Below are 20,575 nucleotides of genomic sequence, written 5' to 3' on the forward strand. Positions count from 1 at the left end.
GAAAAATGATTTCAAATATTTAAACTTGCCCGCAACAAAAACCACCAAGAGACTGTTTTTGTAAAACATGATTTGTCATTTTATTGATATCTAATGTTAATTATCTCTTCTTACAATATAAAAATCGACATATGTATCTATGTTATTATATCTGAAGGAAGAAAATGTTAGAAAATGTATGCATTCTATTGCTTAATATTGATATTCCCTGTACAATTTGCAATATAAACACGTTTGAAAAAAAAAAAAAAACCATGCAAACTTTGCACTATGGAATAGAATAGCCCATATTTCTGTTATAAGCAATAATGAAACCAACTGGGTTGTTCCATGGAATAGAAATGGCAGGAATTTCAACTATCCAGAACAGGTGCATAAAAAAAATAAAAAAAAACACACAACAACAAAGTACAAGTGATGGAATAACACAGAACCATAAAGTTGCCCTTCTAGTATGTTTGCACAGTCTACACGATATTAGACTTAAGATTTTTTTTCCAGACTGTACCTCTGATATTGGTCTCAAACACTGAAGCGTTGACATCAATGTCAAAATCCACAGTGTCCTGCAGAACAGTCACTACTCGCTGGAACTCAGAGACATTACCGATAATCTGAAAAATCCAAAACAGGTGTTGAAACATGTGAACGTGAGATTCAGGGGGCTGGGCTCTGGATGATCTCAAATACCTTTGAATTTCTAATTCATGTAATTACTTTATATGTGCAACAAATGCTGCAGAATAATTTAATGGCATAAACAATGGTATAGACCAGGGGTTCACAAATACAGTTCACAAGTAATAATAGGTCATGTTTTCTTTAATCATGCTCAGGCAAGTTAATATATTTTGCTGGGTCAGTAATTAGTATTCTATTCACATGGTGGCAATAGGAAACAGCAACTTTTCCCACGCGCAGGACACTGCGGCCTGTGGGTGGGGACGACACCAGACAGGCTGTTTTATCAAGGTGCATTTTGCCACTTTAAAATCGGCAGGGCATGGCACCCTGCTAAAAAACATAGCGTAAACACTATGGGTGGAATTAAATTGTTTCCGCCCCCTCCCGCCAGCAGTTATTCAAATGTTTCTGCTGCTGGGCGTGATATCAGCCTTTCAGCTAGATATCCTTTATCACTATAGACAGAAGATTCGGCGCGATATATCAATTGAATATCACCCTACATAGTTATCCCATCTACTTCCACGGACCGAAATCCTCAAAACATAACCTGTTGAGGGTTAAGACGAAAAGTTGATACATCAATGATCTGTGGTAGCACACTCTTTATAATTGTGGATATTAAATAATATTATTTGTAAAAAAATAAGAATTTACTTACCGATAATTCTATTTCTCATAGTCCGTAGTGGATGCTGGGGACTCCGTAAGGACCATGGGGAATAGCGGCTCCGCAGGAGACTGAGCACATCTAAAGAAAGCTTTAGGACTATCTGGTGTGCACTGGCTCCTCCCCCTATGACCCTCCTCCAAGCCTCAGTTAGGATACTGTGCCCGAACGAGCGTACACAATAAGGAAGGATTTTGAATCCCGGGTAAGACTCATACCAGCCACACCAATCACACCGTACAACTTGTGATCTGAACCCAGTTAACAGCATGATAACAGAGGAGCCTCTAGAAAAGATGGCTCACTACAGCAATAACCCGATTTTTTGGTAACAATAACTATGTACCAGTATTGCAGACAATCCGCACTTGGGATGGGCGCCCAGCATCCACTACGGACTATGAGAAATAGAATTATCGGTAAGTAAATTCTTATTTAGTCTTGGGGTCCATTAAGGTTACACTGCCTCTATGCAAAGCAGGGGCCATGCAGACTATTCCTACAATGCACAGCACTTGTGTCTCCTCAACCCCTGTGGTACTGCCTCCACCACCATTTTCTCATCCTCCTCGGTGGTTCCACCCCAAGTCCTCACATAGCACCACAGTTAACTTGGAACCTGCCTATTTCCAGCGGTTGCTAAAAGCTACACACAGGCTCTCATTAATTGCTGCTCCAAGACAGATAAGACCCAGGAACATCACTATGACCAGACAGAAGATATTCAGACCCAGCAACAGGTAAGTTAGAAAGGAAGGGGTGGAAGGGGAGTAGGCGGTAAAGGGTATAGTTGACCACTGTTAATAAGTCTTAGGAAAGGAAAACGGGAGGGCCGGAGCACGTTTACAACTCCAAGAATGATTTAGGTGGTAGGTTGATCCACAAAGATGAAAGTAGTGTGCCTACGAAACTGAATTATGCCTGCAATTTACTGATTCTCTGAATTCCAGACAGCAATTGTAATTTATCACCCATGGACACTGCCTATCAGTACCCTATGTCTGTGTGTGTATTTTTTGGATGTGCTCATATGAGAACACTTTTTTACAACTATATTAACAAAAAGTTTCATACAGAATTTATGGTTCACATGGTAGGAGAGTGCCCCAGCTACATTATGAGGGGGGCTCATTATGTGGGTGGAGGGGTTAAGTAATAGTGTTAAGATGAAAGGGTTATTGGTAGTTAAGATTAAGTAGTCGATTATACTGAGGAAGGCAATGAGGGGGTTAATGAATACAGACAAGTCCTCCTCCGTTGCTGTATTGATGTGAATCCCGGCTCCCGCTGCCATTCACTCTGCATTTCAGGTCATAGCATTCCTGCGGTGTAAGCATTGCGGAAGCGTACAGAACAAAGATGGAGAGGGACACATATATACGAATCCAATTCATATATGATGGCTAATTATTATTACTAAATGGTTCATTTTGTTGGAAGTACATTTTTGAAAACAGATTATATAATGAGGGGATGATATTTTGTGGCATTAATAAAAATGGAGTGTGGCTGCTTCTGTACATCAGTGGGAAAGTCTTCACACTACCCAACCCCACAATTCTGCATTAGGGCAAATCCAGCGGTATTTACATAAATCAAGATGCACATCACACAATGCCGTATTTGTGCTACAGAGCAGCTATTATTTCCTTTGTACATGAGTCAGAATAATATGTTGGGCTTCTAAGAGTAAATACCCACCAACAACGTGTCCAGTGCATCAATTAAAGTCAAAGAAAAACTGTAATAAAAGAGAAAACCGTGAATGCTCAGAGTAACCAGTAACTTACACAAAAACCTATGAAATTCTGAACACATGTATAATAAAATCTAGCGTGTACAATTGGGCCTACTGCTGACTGCAGAGATAACAGTCCATACCTCCCCACAACTAAAACAGTGACCTCAACCAAACAAAAAAATCAATACATACCAATCTGGACCGATTAAAATTTGGACAAATTTGTGCTAAGAACTTCACTTATACTCCATGTTAAAGTAAGTGTGTTTGTTTTTTAAATTATTATTTTGACTATCCGTATTCTTAGTGCATAGAGTGTGCATCAGCACTTTCCTTTTCTTGTATAGTACGAGAAGCCTCAGCATGGTAGCACCTTTCAATATGTTTAAATAGTGTGTGCACTGTGCAGTCCAACGCGCCCCCCCCTTTTTACTCTTTGGGGTAAATTTACTAAGATGGGAGTTCTATTTAAGATGGGATATTGCCGATAGCAACCAATCAAGTTCTACTTCTCATTTATCTAGCACCTTCTAGAAGATAATAACTGGATTCTGATTGGTTGCTATGGGCAACATCCCATCTTAAATAGAACTCCCATCTTAGTAAATTTACCCTTATATATATCTGTATATATTGTACACTTGAAGGTGAAGCTCCTTCACTCTGGTATTGGCACCCCTCCCATCTACCCTCAGATGTTTTAATTAGCAGAGTTGCCTACATTGCTGACTACATATTAATATGGGCTCTATTTTAAAGGCAAGACCTGGATAAATGTATATAATGTGCTAGTATTCAAGATGTTAAGGACCTGGCGTTTATACATTTTCAGGGGTGCACCTGCTATTACAGCAGCTAAAGTTGCTCTTACTCCCATTCGAAACCTTTATTATAACTTCACTGGAGTTGCCATAGTAATAAAGTTGCAAAGTGCTGAACATTATGTCTGTCCTGACTAAATACCAAGAGCCAATCCGAACAGTTTTCAGATAGCATACCACAAGCTCGTCTCTGATACAGGAGAAGGGCAGAGCAGGAGGAGCATGGGACTTTTTCCAGCCGATAGGGAAATTGGAATTTGCATAGTCAAACATGAAAAAGGGCAATAAATAAAAGTAATATAAAGCTGTACAAAATAAGTGACTTCAATAACTTAAAAAACACACCTCACCTTCCCCATGTGTCCTGTCCATCACAGGTCAGTGGTCTCAGCTCATCATATGGAAAGGCATTGTCTAGGTAGTTGTTGTATGCATGATAAAACATGGACTTCACCCGATCCCTGGGAACAAATTTTCATTATAAGTGAACATGGCGAATAAACTACACCACAATTCGTAACAAAAACTATAACATACAGTATATCTATCTATGTCCAAAGGAAGGCACTCACCACCAAATGCTGCATAAAGAGATTTACTTGTTTAGTAAATGCTTGTAAAAATGTGCCATTTAAAGACCTTTTTCAACTTTTCTTTTGTGCTGGATCAATACCTGCTTTAGCAGTCTGTTGCTGACCTGTTGAGCTGCATGAAAAAGTCCAGAAAGGACCGAAACCTTGCAATTATGCAAGCATGAACAAACAAGTAAATCTCTTCACCCTGCATTTGTTGGTGAGTGCTTTAATTTGGAAACCTTAATATACTGGAGCAGACATTCTCAAAAGCAGGCCTGAAGGCACCCCAACGGTCCAAGTTTATCCATGCTTGGCCACAGGTGACTTAATTAGCACCTCGGTCAATTTGATTTAACCATCTGTGCTGAGCCATGGCTATACACCTAAAAGAGAATGTGCTGGAGCATTTGGGCTATGCCTTCTAAGTGTTGTGCACCCTCAGACAGGTGCAATTTTGCAATAAAAATTTTAGTAAAAGCTGGGCACAAGATCTACTACCATATGCTAATGAGAGTATCCGTACGGTTTCAAGCGGGAAGTCGCACCACCCACTGTTTTTCTATCCTCATTAGTACTAGCACTTGCATCGGCCCCACAGAATCATCTGGAGATACACACAGATGCACTTCTGCGCATGCACAGTTTGCCAAAAGTCGCTCTTTCTGGACGTATAGAGAGCTCTAATCCATGTAAGGTGAGGAAGTGAGGATTAAACCTTGATTGTACAATAACTTTTTTAGGCCGATTGTAAACTAAAGGTGGGTACACACTAGGCAATATCCTCTATGAGCGAAGTCGCCTAGCGTTTCCCCTCCCAGGTCGGTCGGTGGCAGTGCGTACACAATGAACGATATCGCTCAGAGACGCCACGCCGCAGTTGGGCACGCAGTTTTTGGACGTCAATCCAAATTGAGCTGAATGCACGGATGACAGCGAGGGTCGTAAGCGACCCACGCATCGCTTGGTGGCGGCACACACACTTAAAGTAAACAACGTCGCTCAGGAAGGGGCAAAATGAGAGTTTCATTTATTGCTAAGTGTGTACCCATCTTAAGTCATACATTATTACAGTGACTAGGTAATTTATTTTTATTCAGGCATCACACTGAAATTTCCAATATGAGTTCCTTTTTCCAGTGTGATATTGCAATCCCTTGTTCCACTTGGCTTTTTCTGCCGCCTGGGTATTTGTCACTAGCTACACATCTGGTGGCAATATTAAAAAAGAAAAGATGAAGATAGAATTCTAAAGTGCCCCATACACTAGGACAATAATGCCCGATTTCGTCAGATTTTGGGCATTCGGCCCAATATATCGGATGAAATCGTCCATTTTGGAGGTGTTTCCGATCCAATCTGCGTTCCCATGAGGGTCGGATCGGCTCCCCTAGATCGTGGACGAGCACTGCACTCGTCATATGTCGGTTCTTGCAGGCATGGCTGGGATCGCCCAAGATACATTGTATGCAAAAGGAAAGCATACAATGTATCTTGGGCGAACCTGCCCCCCCCCCCCCCCCCGGAAGGCTGTCTGGGTGATCGCCTGCGACATGTTGCGTAAGTGTATGGGCCCTTAAGACATTGAAATATTAGTACTAGTATGTCTTCCACAGGAGATACATAGTAAAGGTTTGTGACAAAACATATTCAGGAGATTTTGAAAAAATAAGATTTTACTCACCGGTAAATCTATTTCTCGTAGTCCGTAGTGGATGCTGGGAACTCCGTAAGGACCATGGGGAATAGACAGGCTCCGCAGGAGACTGGGCACTCTAAAAGAAAGATAAGGTACTATCTGGTGTGCACTGGCTCCTCCCTCTATGCCCCTCCTCCAGACCTCAGTAAGGATACTGTGCCCGGAAGAGCTGACACAATAAGGAAGGATTTTGAATCCCGGGTAAGACTCATACCAGCCACACCAATCACACCGTATAACTCGTGATACTATACCCAGTTAACAGTATGAAATATAACTGAGCCTCTCAACAGATGGCTCAACAATAACCCTTTAGTTAGGCAATAACTATATACAAGTATTGCAGACAATCCGCAATTGGGATGGGCGCCCAGCATCCACTACGGACTACGAGAAATAGATTTACCGGTGAGTAAAATCTTATTTTCTCTGACGTCCTAGTGGATGCTGGGAACTCCGTAAGGACCATGGGGATTATACCAAAGCTCCCAAACGGGCGGGAGAGTGCGGATGACTCTGCAGCACCGAATGAGAGAACTCAAGGTCCTCCTCAGCCAGGGTATCAAATTTGTAGAATTTAGCAAACGTGTTTGCCCCTGACCAAGTTGCAGCTCGGCAAAGTTGTAAAGCCGAGACCCCTCGGGCAGCCGCCCAAGATGAGCCCACTTTCCTTGTGGAATGGGCTTTTACTGATTTAGGATGCGGCAATCCAGCCGCAGAATGCGCCAGCTGAATTGTGCTACAAATCCAGCGAGCAATAGTCTGCTCAGAAGCAGGAGCACCTAGTTTGTTGGGTGCCTACAGGATAAAAAGCGAGTCAGTTTTCCTGACTCCAGCCGTCCTGGAAACATAAATTTTCAAGGCCCTGACTACGTCCAGTAACTTGGAATCTTCCAAGCCCCTAGTAGCCGCAGGCACTACAATAGGTTGGTTCAAGTGAAAAGCTGATACCACCTTAGGGAGAAACTGGGGACGAGTCCTCAATTCTGCCCTATCCATATGGAAAATCAGATAAGGGCTTTTACATGACAAAGCCGCCAATTCTGACACACACCTGGCCGAAGCCAAGGCCAATAACATGACCACTTTTTTCCACGTGAGATATTTCAGATCCACAGTTTTAAGTGGCTCAAACCAATGTGATTTCAGGAAACTCAACACCACGTTGAGATCCCAAGGTGCCTAAGGAGGCACAAAAGGGGCTGAATATGTAGCACTCCCTTTACAAATGTCTGAACTTCAGGCAGTGAAGCCAGTTCTTTCTGGAAGAAAATCGACAGAGCCGAAATCTGGACCTTAATGAAACCCAATTTTTAGGCCCATAGTCACTCCCGACTGTAGGAAGTGCAGAAAACGACCCAGCTGAAATTCCTCAGTAGGGGCCTTCCTGGCCTCACACCACGCAACATATTTTCGCCAAATACGGTGATAATGGTTTGCGGTTACTTCTTTCCTGGCTTTTATCAGCGTAGGAATGACTTCCTCCGGAATGCCCTTTTCCTTTAGGATCCGGAATTCAACCGCCATGCCGTCAAACGCAGCCGCGGGTAGTCTTGGAACAGACAGGGCCCCTGCTGTAACAGATCCTGTCTGAGCGGTAGAGGCCATGGGTCCTCTGATACCATTTCTTGAAGTTCTGGGTACCAAGCTCTTCTTGGCCAATCCGGAACCACGAGTATCGTTCTTACTCCTCGCCTTCTTATTATTCTCAGTACCTTTGGTATGAGAGGCAGAGGAGGGAACACATAAACCGACTGGTACACCCACGGTGTCACTAGAGCGTCCACAGCTATCGCCTGAGGGTCCCTTGACCTGGCGCAATATCTCTTTAGCTTTTTGTTGAGGCGGGACGCCATCATGTCCACCTGTGGCCTTTCCCAACGGTTTACCAACAGTTTGAAGACTTCTGGATGAAGTCCCCACTCTCCCGGGTGTAGGTCGTGTCTGCTGAGGAAGTCTGCTTCCCAGTTGTCTACTCCCGGAATGAACACTGCTGACAGTGCTAAGACGTGATTTTCCGCCCATCGGAGAATCCTTGTGGCTTCTGCCACGCCATCCTGCTTCTTGTGCCGCCCTGTCGGTTTACATGGGCGACTGCCGTGATGTTGTCTGATTGGATCAGTACCGGCTGGTTTTGAAGCAGAGGTCTTGCCTGACTTAGAGCATTGTAAATGGCCCTCAGTTCCAGAATATTTATGTGTAGGGATGACTCCTGACTTGACCAAAGTCCTTGGAAATTTTTTTTTCTCCCTGTGTGACTGCCCCCCAGCCTCGAAGGCTGGCATCCGTGATCACCAGGACCCAGTCCTGTATGCCGAATCTGAAGCCCTCTAGAAGATGAGCACTCTGCAGCCACCACAGCAGAGACACCCTGGTCCTTGGAGACAGGGTTATCAGCCGATGCATCTGAAGATGCGATCCCGTCCAAGAGGTCCCACTGAAAAGTTCTTGCATGGAACCTGCCGAATGGAACTGCTTCGTAGGAAGCTACCATTTTTTCCAGGACTCGCGTGCAGTGATGCACCGACACCTGTTTTGGTTTCAGGAGGCCTCTGACTAGAGATGACAGCTCCTTGGCTTTCTCCTGCGGGAGAAACACTTTTTTCTGTTCTGTGTCCAGAACCATCCCCAGGAACAGTAGATGCGTCGTAGGAACCAGCTGCGACTTTGGAATATTCAGAATCCAGCCGTGCTGTTGTAGCACTTCCCGAGATAGTGCTACTCTGACAAACAACTGCTCCCTGGACCTCGCCTTTATAAGGAGATTGTCCAAGTACTGGATAATTCTTTCGGCCATTACCTTGATAAATACCCTCGGTGCCGGGGACAGACTAACGGCAACGTCTGGAATTGGTAATGACAATTCTGTACCACAATTTTGAGGTACTCCTGGTGAGGAGGGTAAATAGGGACATGCAGGTAAGCATCCTTGATGTCCAGTGATACCCTGAAATTCTCCAGGCTTGCAATAATCGCCCTGAGCGATTCCATTTTGAACTTGAACCTTCGTATATAAGTGTTCAAGGATTTCAATTTTAGAATGGGTCTCACCGAATCGTCTGGTTTCGGTACCACAACATTTTTGGAATAGTAACCCCGGCCTTGTTGAAGGAGGGGTACCTTGATTTCACCTGCTGGAAGTACAGCTTGTGAATTGCCGCCAGTACTAACTCCCTATATACGAGGGCAGCAGGCAAGGCTGATGTGAGGTAACGGCGAGGGGGAGTCGCCTCGAACTCCAGCTTGTATCCCTGTGATACTACTTGCAGAACCCAGTGATTCACCTGTGGGCAAGCCCACTGGTCCCTGAAGTTCCCGAGACGCGCCCCCACCGCACCTGTCTGTGGAGCCCCAGCGTCATGCTGTGGACTCAGAGGAAGCGGGGGAAAATTTTTGATCCTGGGAACTGGCTGTCTGTGCAGCTTTTTCCTTCTTCCCTTGTGCAGAAAGGAAGCGCCTTTGGCCCCCTTGCTTTTCTGAAGCCGAAAGGACTGTACCCGATAATACAGTGCTTTCTTAGGGTGTGAGGAAACCTGGAGGTAGAAATTTTTCTTCCCAGCTGTTGCTGTGGATACAAGGTCCCAGAGACCATCCCCAAACAATTCCTCACCCTTATAAAGCATAATCTCCATGTGCCTTTTAAAGTCAACATCACCTGTCCACTGCCGGGTCTCTAATACCCTTCTTGCAGAATGGACCTTGCATTAATTCTGGACGCCAGCCGGCAAATATCCCTCTGTGCATCCCTCATATATAAGACTACGTCTTTAATATGCTCTATGTTAGCACCATATTCTCCCTGTCTAGGGTATTAATATTATCTGACAGGGTATCAGACCCTGCTGCAGCAGCACTATTCATGCTGAGGCAATTGCAGGTCTCAGTATAATACCTGAGTGTGTATATACAGACTTCAGGATAGCCTCCTGCTTTTTATCAGCAGGCTCCTACAAAGTGGCCGTATCCTAAGACGGCAGTGCCACCTTTTATGACAAACGTGTGAGCGCCTTATCCACCCTAGGGGATATCTCCCAACGTGACCTATCCTCTGGCGGGAAAGGGTACGCCAGCAGTAATTTTTTTGAAATTACCAGTTTCTTATCGGGGGAACCCACGCTTCTTCACACACTTCATTCACTCATCTGATGGGGGAACAAAACACCGGCTGCTTTTTCTCCCCAAACATAAAACCCCTTTTATGTGGTACTTGGGTTAATGTCAGAAATGTGTAACACAATTTTTATTGCCGAGATCATGCAACGGATGTTACTAGTGGATTGTGTATATGTCTCAACCTCGTCGACACTGGAGTCAGACTCCGTGTCGACATCTGTGTCTGCCATCTGAGGTAACGGGCGTTTTTTGAGCCCCTGATGGCCTTTGAGACGCCTGGGCAGGCGCGGGCTGAGAAGCCGGCTGTCCCACAGCTGTTACGTCATCCAGCCTTTTATGTAAGGAGTTGACACTGTCGGTTAATACCTTCCACCTATCCATCCACTCTGGTGTCGGCCCCACAGGGGGTGACATCCCATTTATCGGCATCTGCTCCGCCTCCACATAAGCCTCCTCATCAAACATGTCGACACAGCCGTACCGACACACCGCACACACACAGGGAATGCTCTGACTGAGGACAGGACCCCACACAGCCCTTTGGGGAGACAGAGAGAGAGTATGCCAGCACACACCAGAGCGCTATATAATGTAGGGCTAAACACTATCACTGAGTGAATTTTCCCCAATAGCTGCTTGTATAAACAATATTGCGCCTAAATTTAGTGCCCCCCCCCTCTCTTTTTAACCCTTTGAGCCTAAAAACTACAGGGGAGAGCCTGGGGAGCTGTCTTCCAGCTACACTGTGAAGAGAAAATGGCGCCAGTGTGCCGAGGGAGATAGCTCCGCCCCTTTTTCGCTGACTTTTCTCCCGCTTTTTTATGGATTCTGGCAGGGGTAATTATTACATATATAGCCTCTGGGGCTATATATTGTGATTATTTTGCCAGCCAAGGTGTTTTTATTGCTGCTCAGGGCGCCCCCCCCCCAGCGCCCTGCACCCTCAGTGACCGGAGTGTGAAGTGTGTATGAGGAGCAATGGCGCACAGCTGCAGTGCTGTGCGCTACCTTGGTGAAGACTGAAGTCTTCTGCCGCCGATTTTCCGGACCATCTTCATGCTTCTGGCTCTGTAAGGGGGACGGCGGCGCGGCTCCGGGAACGAACACCAAGGACGGGTCCTGCGGTCGATCCCTCTGGAGCTAATGGTGTCCAGTAGCCTAAGAAGCCCAAGCTAGCTGCAAGCAGGTAGGTTCGCTTCTTCTCCCCTTAGTCCCTCGTTGCAGTGAGCCTGTTGCCAGCAGGTCTCACTGTAAAATAAAAACCTAACATATACTTTCTTTCTAGGAGCTCAGGAGAGCCCCTAGTGTGCATCCAGCTCGGCCGGGCACAGAAATCTAACTGAGGTCTGGAGGAGGGGCATAGAGGGAGGAGCCAGTGCACACCAGATAGTACCTAATCTTTCTTTTAGAGTGCCCAGTCTCCTGCGGAGCCCGTCTATTCCCCATGGTCCTTACGGAGTTCCCAGCATCCACTAGGACGTCAGAGAAAATAATAATAGGGATAGGGATGGATAGAGAGAGAATATATATATATATATATATATATATATATATATATAAAGCAACCAGGGTTGTCTGCACTCACAGTAAAATAAAATTTGCTGGGGTGTCACTCAAGTTCATTAGAGCCAGGCATCTACCTTTTTCCATGAGCATATATGTCTTTGTATAGAGTGCACTCACCAGACTGTTATTAGAGCCAGCAGGATTTTTATTCAGACATCAGGTAAACATCACACACCGACGTTTCGGTCCTATCTGGACCTTCTTCAAGGTTTAACTGTCACCAACATGACTTATCTATACATAGCCATCACCTTAATTATATTCTAATAAAAACAGACATGGAACATATATGACATGGACATACACATACAAACATATTATAACAACAATCCTACCTATTCAGATCCCTTCATGTCCCCACATGATCCGTGTATTATCTATCCCGTATATTCAAGTAATGAAGTGGATATTCACTTATTCCCGCTGTGCCGCCAGACAGTATGAACCGCACGCCGGCGGGAGCGGAAGCGACCACATCTCTCCTGAAACGCAACCACGTGATCCCGACATGTGGTGCCCACATGTGTCCAATCACTGCGACACTATGCGTCATATGTGTTACGTGCGTCATCACGCGCGACGCCTATACTCTCGTGAGGCATCCGCGTCATCACAAATTCTTTCAATGTATGCAGGGTACGCTGCCTAGCAACGTAGTTACCTAGGAAACCCTCGTTATGCATCTGTGTCCGTCAAGTTTACACATGTCGTAGGAGCGTTACATTTACGTGGGGTAATCCTTATGTATCCCCACATGACAAATAATGGACATGAAGGAATCTGATGGCACTTAGATAAAAATAGCTAGAGAATAAAGACCATCGTGTATCATATTAGAACTATCAAATTAACAATACATAATATAAATATAATGCAAAATGTAGGCTTTAACAGTATCATGGATCATGTGCAAACAAGACTAGTGCAGACCGGAACACATTCAGGAAAAAATATATATCCACAAAATCAAAATTATAAAAAAATCAAAAATATATGAAAAAACTAAAAAAACCATAATCATTATGACGGGATTTGAAAATCCACCAATATGCCAGTCCTTTCCTATTATAGGAAAATATTGAAATGTACTGATTCATTCAGGCCCTTCGGGTAAACAGTCTCTAATTTATGTATCCAATATGCCTCTCGGCGTAGAAGTATCTTGGCACGATCACCGCCCCTCGGTAGTGGTGGAATTCTGTCTATAACCATGTAGCGTAATGCTGTTAACTGATGTTGATGTTGTACAAAATGACGTGCGACTGGTTTGTCCGACCCACCAGTTTTCAATGCCAATCTGATATTTGATCGGTGGTTTGAAATCCGTTCACGGAATGATCTTATTGTTTTGCCCACATATATTAGTGAGCATGGACATATCAAGATATATACCACATAATCAGAAGTGCACGTTAGACGGTGTTGTATAGATATCCGTCGGCCATCGTGTGGGTGCGGGAAACTGTTGCCAGTCAGCATACTTCTGCATGTAGTGCAATTAGGGCACTTATAGCAACCCAGTTTCTTTGAGGGTAGCCAATTATCTACTTCTTTGCCAACTGATTGATCAGGACGCATAAGCATATTTCGCAGATTTGGTCCCCGTCTGTATGCAATCAATGGTTGCTTTGGGAGAACATTTTTAAGTACACCATCCGTAGCCACTATATCCCAATTTTTCTTGATAGCGGATCGCGTAGCAAAGCTACCAGTATCATATGTGGTTAGAAACACAAACGGTTTTTCTGTACTCTCTGCTAGGCTCTTCTTGTTTTTCTCAACCCTGAGTCGCTGTTCAGCTGTTTTCAAACAGCGTTCAATGATATCAGGATGATATCCCCTATCAAGAAATCGATGTTGCATATCTCTAAGTTGATCCTCTAGGATTTTTGAGTCCGAATTGTTTCTCATAACTCTAATAAACTGGGAAATGGGTAGACTTTCCTTAAGGGGTTTTGGGTGGTAGCTACTATAGTGTAACAATGTGTTCCGGTCTGTAGCCTTCCTGTACAACTTAAATCCATAACCCCCATCTGTGGCAAACACAGTCACATCCAAAAAGTTGATTGACCTATGATTACATTCCATCGTAAATCTAATTGGTGTGTCAAGTTGATTCAGGTGCGACAACATATCCTCCAGGGCTGTTTTATCTCCAGACCACAGGATGAATATGTCATCTATAAATCGTTTGTAATAACCGATACTACCCCCAAACATCGGTAATATGTATTGCTGTTCATATTCATTCATATACAAATTTGCATACGACGGGGCTATGTTACTCCCCATCGCGGTCCCTGATGTCTGGAGGTAGTACCGGTCACCAAATCTGAAGTAATTACACGTGAGTGTCATATCAAGTAATTCCAGCAAGAATTCAACAGGTGGGTGCTGTTGTTGATTCAATATTAATGCTCTTCTCACAGCAGCCATACCCTCTTGATGAGGTATGACTGTGTAAAGAGAGGACACATCCATAGTTACAAGTAGCCAATTTTCATCATAATCTTTTATCGCTTTTAACCCATTAATGAAGTCATTCGTGTCCTTAATATAGCTTTTTATTTTCTTAACACATGGTTGGAGATGGGTATCAAGGTAACGTGCAACCGGTTGGAATAGTGATCCCCGGGCAGAAATGATAGGTCTGCCCGGGGGAGCCTCAATGCATTTATGTACCTTCGGCAAAGTGTATAAAATGGGACATATAGGGAAATCTGTATGCATAAAGGATGAAACAGTCTCACTAATAACGCCCATACCCAACGCCATGTCCACTGTCATATCCAATTTCTTTTTAAATATTGGCATAGGATCACTTTCCAACATTCTATAGGTGCCTTCATCACCAAGCTGACGTAAAATCTCTTTATTATATGCTATTGTATCCTGAAGTACAACAGCCCCACCCTTATCTGCTGGATGTATAGTGATAGTGGGATTATCTTTCAGTTGTTTTAGGGCCATCCTCTCTCCTTTGTTGAGATTGGGTCTAGTTCTCACCTTTTTCTTCATACAATCATTTACCGATTGATCCATCATACGCGAAAAGGTTTTAATATTGGTATTATTTGATGGTGGATCGTAGGTACTTTTCTGTTTGAACTCATCATCAGGTATGTCACGTCTATTTTCCCCAAATTTTTCTTTAAGTCTTAATTTACGAGATAAACAATAGTTGTCTATTTTCCATCTCATAGGACTAAACATAACAGTGGGAATAAAGGATAATCCACGTGACAAAACCTTTTCTTGGTCCAAACTTAATGTTAATGAAGAAATATTGATTATTTTGTCCGAGGGTTCTTCGGAGGTTTTTTTACATTTTTTATAGGACCCCCTCCGCGGGTGGGGCCTCTGGTGTCTACTTGTACTGGATCTAACTGTGAGCGTGTGGCCACCCGAGAAAAAGGTTGTCGTTGACTATTTCTTGAATCAGAATTCTCTCTGTCTGAGCTAGAGGCGGTGGAATATTGGTCAAATTGGTATTGGCCCCTTCTGAATCGTGTGTCGCGCATTCTACGTGGGGGGAAATCATTCCCCACTAGCCAGCCATATACCCTATGTTCACGATAGTCCTTTTCAACTTTCTCTAGTTTGTTACGCTTAAAATTAATTAAATCTGTTTTATATTTATCTATCTGTGAATTCAGTTTGGTAAGCCAATCCTCAGTTTTATCATTCTGAAGTATGGTTTCAAGTTGCTCTTTATTCAAACCTAATTCACCTCTTACTTTTTTGAGTTCCATGCCCACCTCTTCAATCACCAGCAGTACCAGATCTAATGAACACTTATTTAAGATCCCACACCATCGGCTGCAAAACACAGGGTTATTGCGGCCGATGGTGGGGACATTCCGGACCCGGAACCCTCGTGGAATCTGTTTCTTCCGAAAATAATCGGATAGAAACTGTCCATGTAGCAATAAATCAGTTTCACGTTTGTTGAGATTCAATAATTTATAGTAAACATCAATGGCTTTCTCTCCTGGGATAGCCCCAAAATCAGTCAAATTAAAGAGAAGACGTTCAGCCTCATCATCTGTATAAGACACCTGTCCAAACTCTGCATTGGACAGGAGTTCAGGATTCACTAAATTCTCCATATTAGAAACGTCCTAAGCACAAAATATCCCAAACATAGGACAATACAAGATATGGATGTAACTATGCCGCCACAGATATAGGGAAAAAGACCTCTAATACAAAAATATACCTACCAAAAAATTGAAAAAATATATGTGAAAAAATACAAGAAAAAATTGTAAAATATAAATAATGAAAAATCAATCAAAGATAGTCTCCTATCCACACAATGGAAAGTATTAACCAGCCATGTAATCATGAAGTGGCATCCAAAATTATTGAAATAGTCACCATATCTGGTACACTTCGTCAAATTCAAGCTTTACTTTCTGGGTGCACAACAAAAGATCCATATGTCCTCCTTCAGGATAGTCACATAGTAATCCAAAGCAACCAGGGTTGTCTGCACTCACAGTAAAATAAAATTTGCTGGGGTGTCACTCAAGTTCATTAGAGCCAGGCATCTACCTTTTTCCATGAGCATATATGTCTTTGTATAGAGTGCACTCACCAGACTGTTATTAGAGCCAGCAGGATTTTTATTCAGACATCAGGTAAACATCACACACCGACGTTTCGGTCCTATCTGGACCTTCTTCAAGGTTTAACTGTCACCAACATGACTTATCTATATATAGCCATCACCTTAATTATATTCTAATAAAAACAGACATGGAACATATATGACATGGACATACACATACAAACATATTATAACAACAATCCTACCTATTCAGATCCCTTCATGTCCCCACATGATCCGTGTATTATCCATCCCGTATATTCAAGTAATGAAGTGGATATTCACTTATTCCCGCTGTGCCGCCAGACAGTATGAACCGCACGCCGGCGGGAGCGGAAGCGACCACATCTCTCCTGAAACGCAACCACGTGATCCCGACATGTGGTGCCCACATGTGTCCAATCACTGCGACACTATGCGTCATGTGTGTTACGTGCGTCATCACGCGCGACGCCTATACTCTCGTGAGGCATCCGCGTCATCACAAATTCTTTCAATGTATGCAGGGTACGCTGCCTAGCAACGTAGTTACCTAGGAAACCCTCGTTATGCATCTGTGTCCGTCAAGTTTACACATGTCGTAGGAGCGTTACATTTACGTGGGGTAATCCTTATGTATCCCCACATGACAAATAATGGACATGAAGGAATCTGATGGCACTTAGATAAAAATAGCTAGAGAATAAAGACCATCGTGTATCATATTAGAACTATCAAATTAACAATACATAATATAAATATAATGCAAAATGTAGGCTTTAACAGTATCATGGATCATGTGCAAAATATAATGCAAAATGTAGGCTTTAACAGTATCATGGATCATGTGCAAACAAGACTAGTGCAGACCGGAACACATTCAGGAAAAAATATATATCCACAAAATCAAAATTATAAAAAAAATCAAAAATATATGAAAAAACTAAAAAAACCATAATCATTATGACGGGATTTGAAAATCCACCAATATGCCAGTCCTTTCCTATTATAGGAAAATATTGAAATGTACTGATTCATTCAGGCCCTTCGGGTAAACAGTCTCTAATTTATGTATCCAATATGCCTCTCGGCGTAGAAGTATCTTGGCACGATCACCGCCCCTCGGTAGTGGTGGAATTCTGTCTATAACCATGTAGCGTAATGCTGTTAACTGATGTTGATGTTGTACAAAATGACGTGCGACTGGTTTGTCCGACCCACCAGTTTTCAATGCCAATCTGATATTTGATCGGTGGTTTGAAATCCGTTCACGGAATGATCTTATTGTTTTGCCCACATATATTAGTGAGCATGGACTACAAGGCTAGTGAGGCGGACTACAAGGCTGAATGTCAGAGGCTTCTTGGTGATCAACAGACGTATGAAAAGCTATCGCATGACCCTTCAGCTAATTATGTAACTGAATTAAAGGGCATCTTGCAGCAAGCAAGGGATGAGGAAATTATTTCAGGCGAGGTGTTTCAGAAATTGATGACAGAACACCCAGTGTCGCCTTTGTTCTATATCATCCCTAAAATCCACAAGGACGCGCAGAGACCACCGGGTAGACCAATTATATCTGCCCGGGGGTCTCTGTGCGAACCAATCGCTATCTTTTTGGATAGCTATTTGCAACCCTGTATACAGGGTACATTCACCCACCTCAAAGACTCAAACGTGTTGTTACAGAAGTTCTCAACATTTGAGCAAGTTCCGACAGACATTACTTTAGCTACCATTGACGTAACGAGTCTATATACCTGCATTCCCCACGGACAGGGATTACAGGCAGTCAGACAACTAATCACGGGCAATACTGAATATGTGGGCCCAGATATAGATTTCTTTATAGCATTATTGAATTTCACTTTAACTCATAACTTCTTTAGTTTTGATGGGCAATTCTATAGGCAGCTAACGGGGTGTGCCATGGGATCTTCCGTGGCACCCTCGTTCGCGAATGCGTTCATGTGGGAGGTAGAGCGTAACCTCTTTTTCATTGACAATAGAATCTCCAGTCGTCTATTTCTTTATTATAGATATATAGACGACCTGCTCCTGATGTGGCATGGGGAGGTGGGTGACTTGGAAAGCATTGTCTTGGAACATAACAACACAGACAGCCCAGTGAAGTTAACTATGAGCAGTAGCTGTAGTGAAATCTGCTTCTTAGACCTTAAGATTAAAATCGAAGAAGGCCAGCTGGTGACGTGTCTGTTCAAAAAACCAACTGATAGGAACACCATCCTGAGGTATGACAGTTGTCATCCAGCCTCCACGGTGAAAAGTGTGCCTTACTCTCAATTTTTGAGAGTGTGCAAAAGCAACAGCTGCACACAACAGAGGGATAGGCAACTTGACGAGATGGAGCTTAGGCTGAGAGCTAGAGGCTACCCACGACAGCTACTGACACAAGCCAGAGTGAAAGCAGTAAAAATGAATAGGGAGGAATGCCTGAAACCCAAAAATGATAAAAAACTGGGGGGTGTACTTCCCTGGGCATGTGAATTTGATGTCCATAGTAATCAGGTTCGCAAGGAAATAAAGAAACTATGGCCCCTGGTAGCCACTGATCCGGAATTGCCGATGTTCCGCCAACAACGGATCATGCCCAGTTATGTCAGGGGCCGGAACATCAAAGACATGGTGGTGAAAACCGATATGGCCAAGTTTAAAGTAACACCGGAGCATTTTCTGAAACGCAAAAATGGTTGCTTCAAGTGCACGGGATGCACAACGTGCTCCCACATGTCTGTGGGGGATCACATTGTGCACCCATGCTCAGGCAAGAAGTTCACCATCAGATGGCCCCTGACGTGCACCACCAGATTTGTGTTTACGCGATTATTTGCCCCTGTGGCAGGTATTACATCGGAAAAACCGAGTGCCAGTTTAAAATAAGGATGGCACAGCATAGGTTAGCCATAAGAAATGCCCTGACTTCAGGCAAAGGGGATCAACCGGTTGCCAAACATTTTCTTGAATACAGGCACACTATGGCAACTTTCAAACACAGAATCATTGACCATGTACCAGAGTCTTTGAGAGGAGGGGATAGGGGTAGAAAACTCCTACAGTTAGAATCAATGTGGATCCACAGGCTAAACACCCTCAGACCTACAGGCCTCAATGACAATCTCGGTTTGATTAATTTTATTTAAACATATGGTTAGCTAGTGATATAAATGGAAATTAATTTTGACATGATCAGGCTTGATTAAGATACAATGTAATAAAACCGTAGAGGCAGGTCTGGATGGACGAGACTAGCAGCATATCCCCCCAGTATACATAGGGGGTTAGTGCGGCCAAAATCAAAATAGGTTTAAATACGAAGGTCAGGGAGGTGAAGATCAGTGTCAATATCATTCTCATTTTTTATTTTTTAACATTGATAATTTATTGTTATCTGTCTTTATTGTATATTTACCCCGGGTTTTAGAAATAGGTGGACACAGGTAGACTTAGGAGTGAGGTCACTTTGACACTGTAGAGGGATCTAATGCTTTTTAATGATATTTTACTGCTAATGTTTGCATTTTATGGGAGACACTGAATTAGGTGAAGCACCGATAAATGAGATATCTACGAAATTATTAATGCACTAAGTAATGTATGGCAGCTGACAAAGATGTTTTTTGCACAAAGCCGTGTCTGAGCTTATGTTATTCACGGCATTGATTCACTGACAGTTATGTATTATCATAGGACTGTTAGGCTGGTTGCCATGGACGCGCCTCCCTGCGCCGCCGCGTCACTTCCGGTGAGACGCGGATGACGTCAGTCGGAAGACCGGGACGGCGCGGCCAGCGGCACCGGCCAGAGGGGATGTTCCAGGGTGAGGGTAAGTGGTATTTAAACACATTGTTTGTCACATTGCACTAATCCTGATGAAGGGGGTAACCCCGAAACGTTGATTTGCACCATTACACTATTGCTGCTTTTCAAGACTCCGAGTGCCGCCTCGTTATTTCCTGCTGTATGTATGTATGCATGCATGTATGTATGCATGCATGTATGCATGCATGCATGTATGTATGTATACATATGTGTATATATATATATATATACACACACTATATATATATATATATATATATATATATATATATATATAT

At 43.4% G+C, this 20,575-nt stretch overlaps 1 protein-coding gene across 1 annotated transcript in view; it reads right to left on the bottom strand.

Moving 5' to 3' along the window:
* The window catches only part of EDEM2 (ER degradation enhancing alpha-mannosidase like protein 2), a 71,681-nt gene that overhangs the window by 46,015 nt on the left and 5,091 nt on the right, over positions 1 to 20,575 (bottom strand). Inside the window, exons 2-4 of the mRNA XM_063960145.1 lie at positions 4,267 to 4,377; positions 3,056 to 3,095; positions 509 to 614 (exon numbers count right to left, since the gene is read on the bottom strand). Of these exons, the coding sequence (XP_063816215.1) occupies positions 509 to 614; positions 3,056 to 3,095; positions 4,267 to 4,377 (257 nt within the window). The remainder of the gene's footprint in view (positions 1 to 508; positions 615 to 3,055; positions 3,096 to 4,266; positions 4,378 to 20,575) is intronic.

This window comes from Pseudophryne corroboree, chromosome 3 (genome assembly GCF_028390025.1).
Source record: "Pseudophryne corroboree isolate aPseCor3 chromosome 3, aPseCor3.hap2, whole genome shotgun sequence".
Classification (NCBI taxonomy): Eukaryota; Metazoa; Chordata; class Amphibia; order Anura; family Myobatrachidae; genus Pseudophryne; species Pseudophryne corroboree.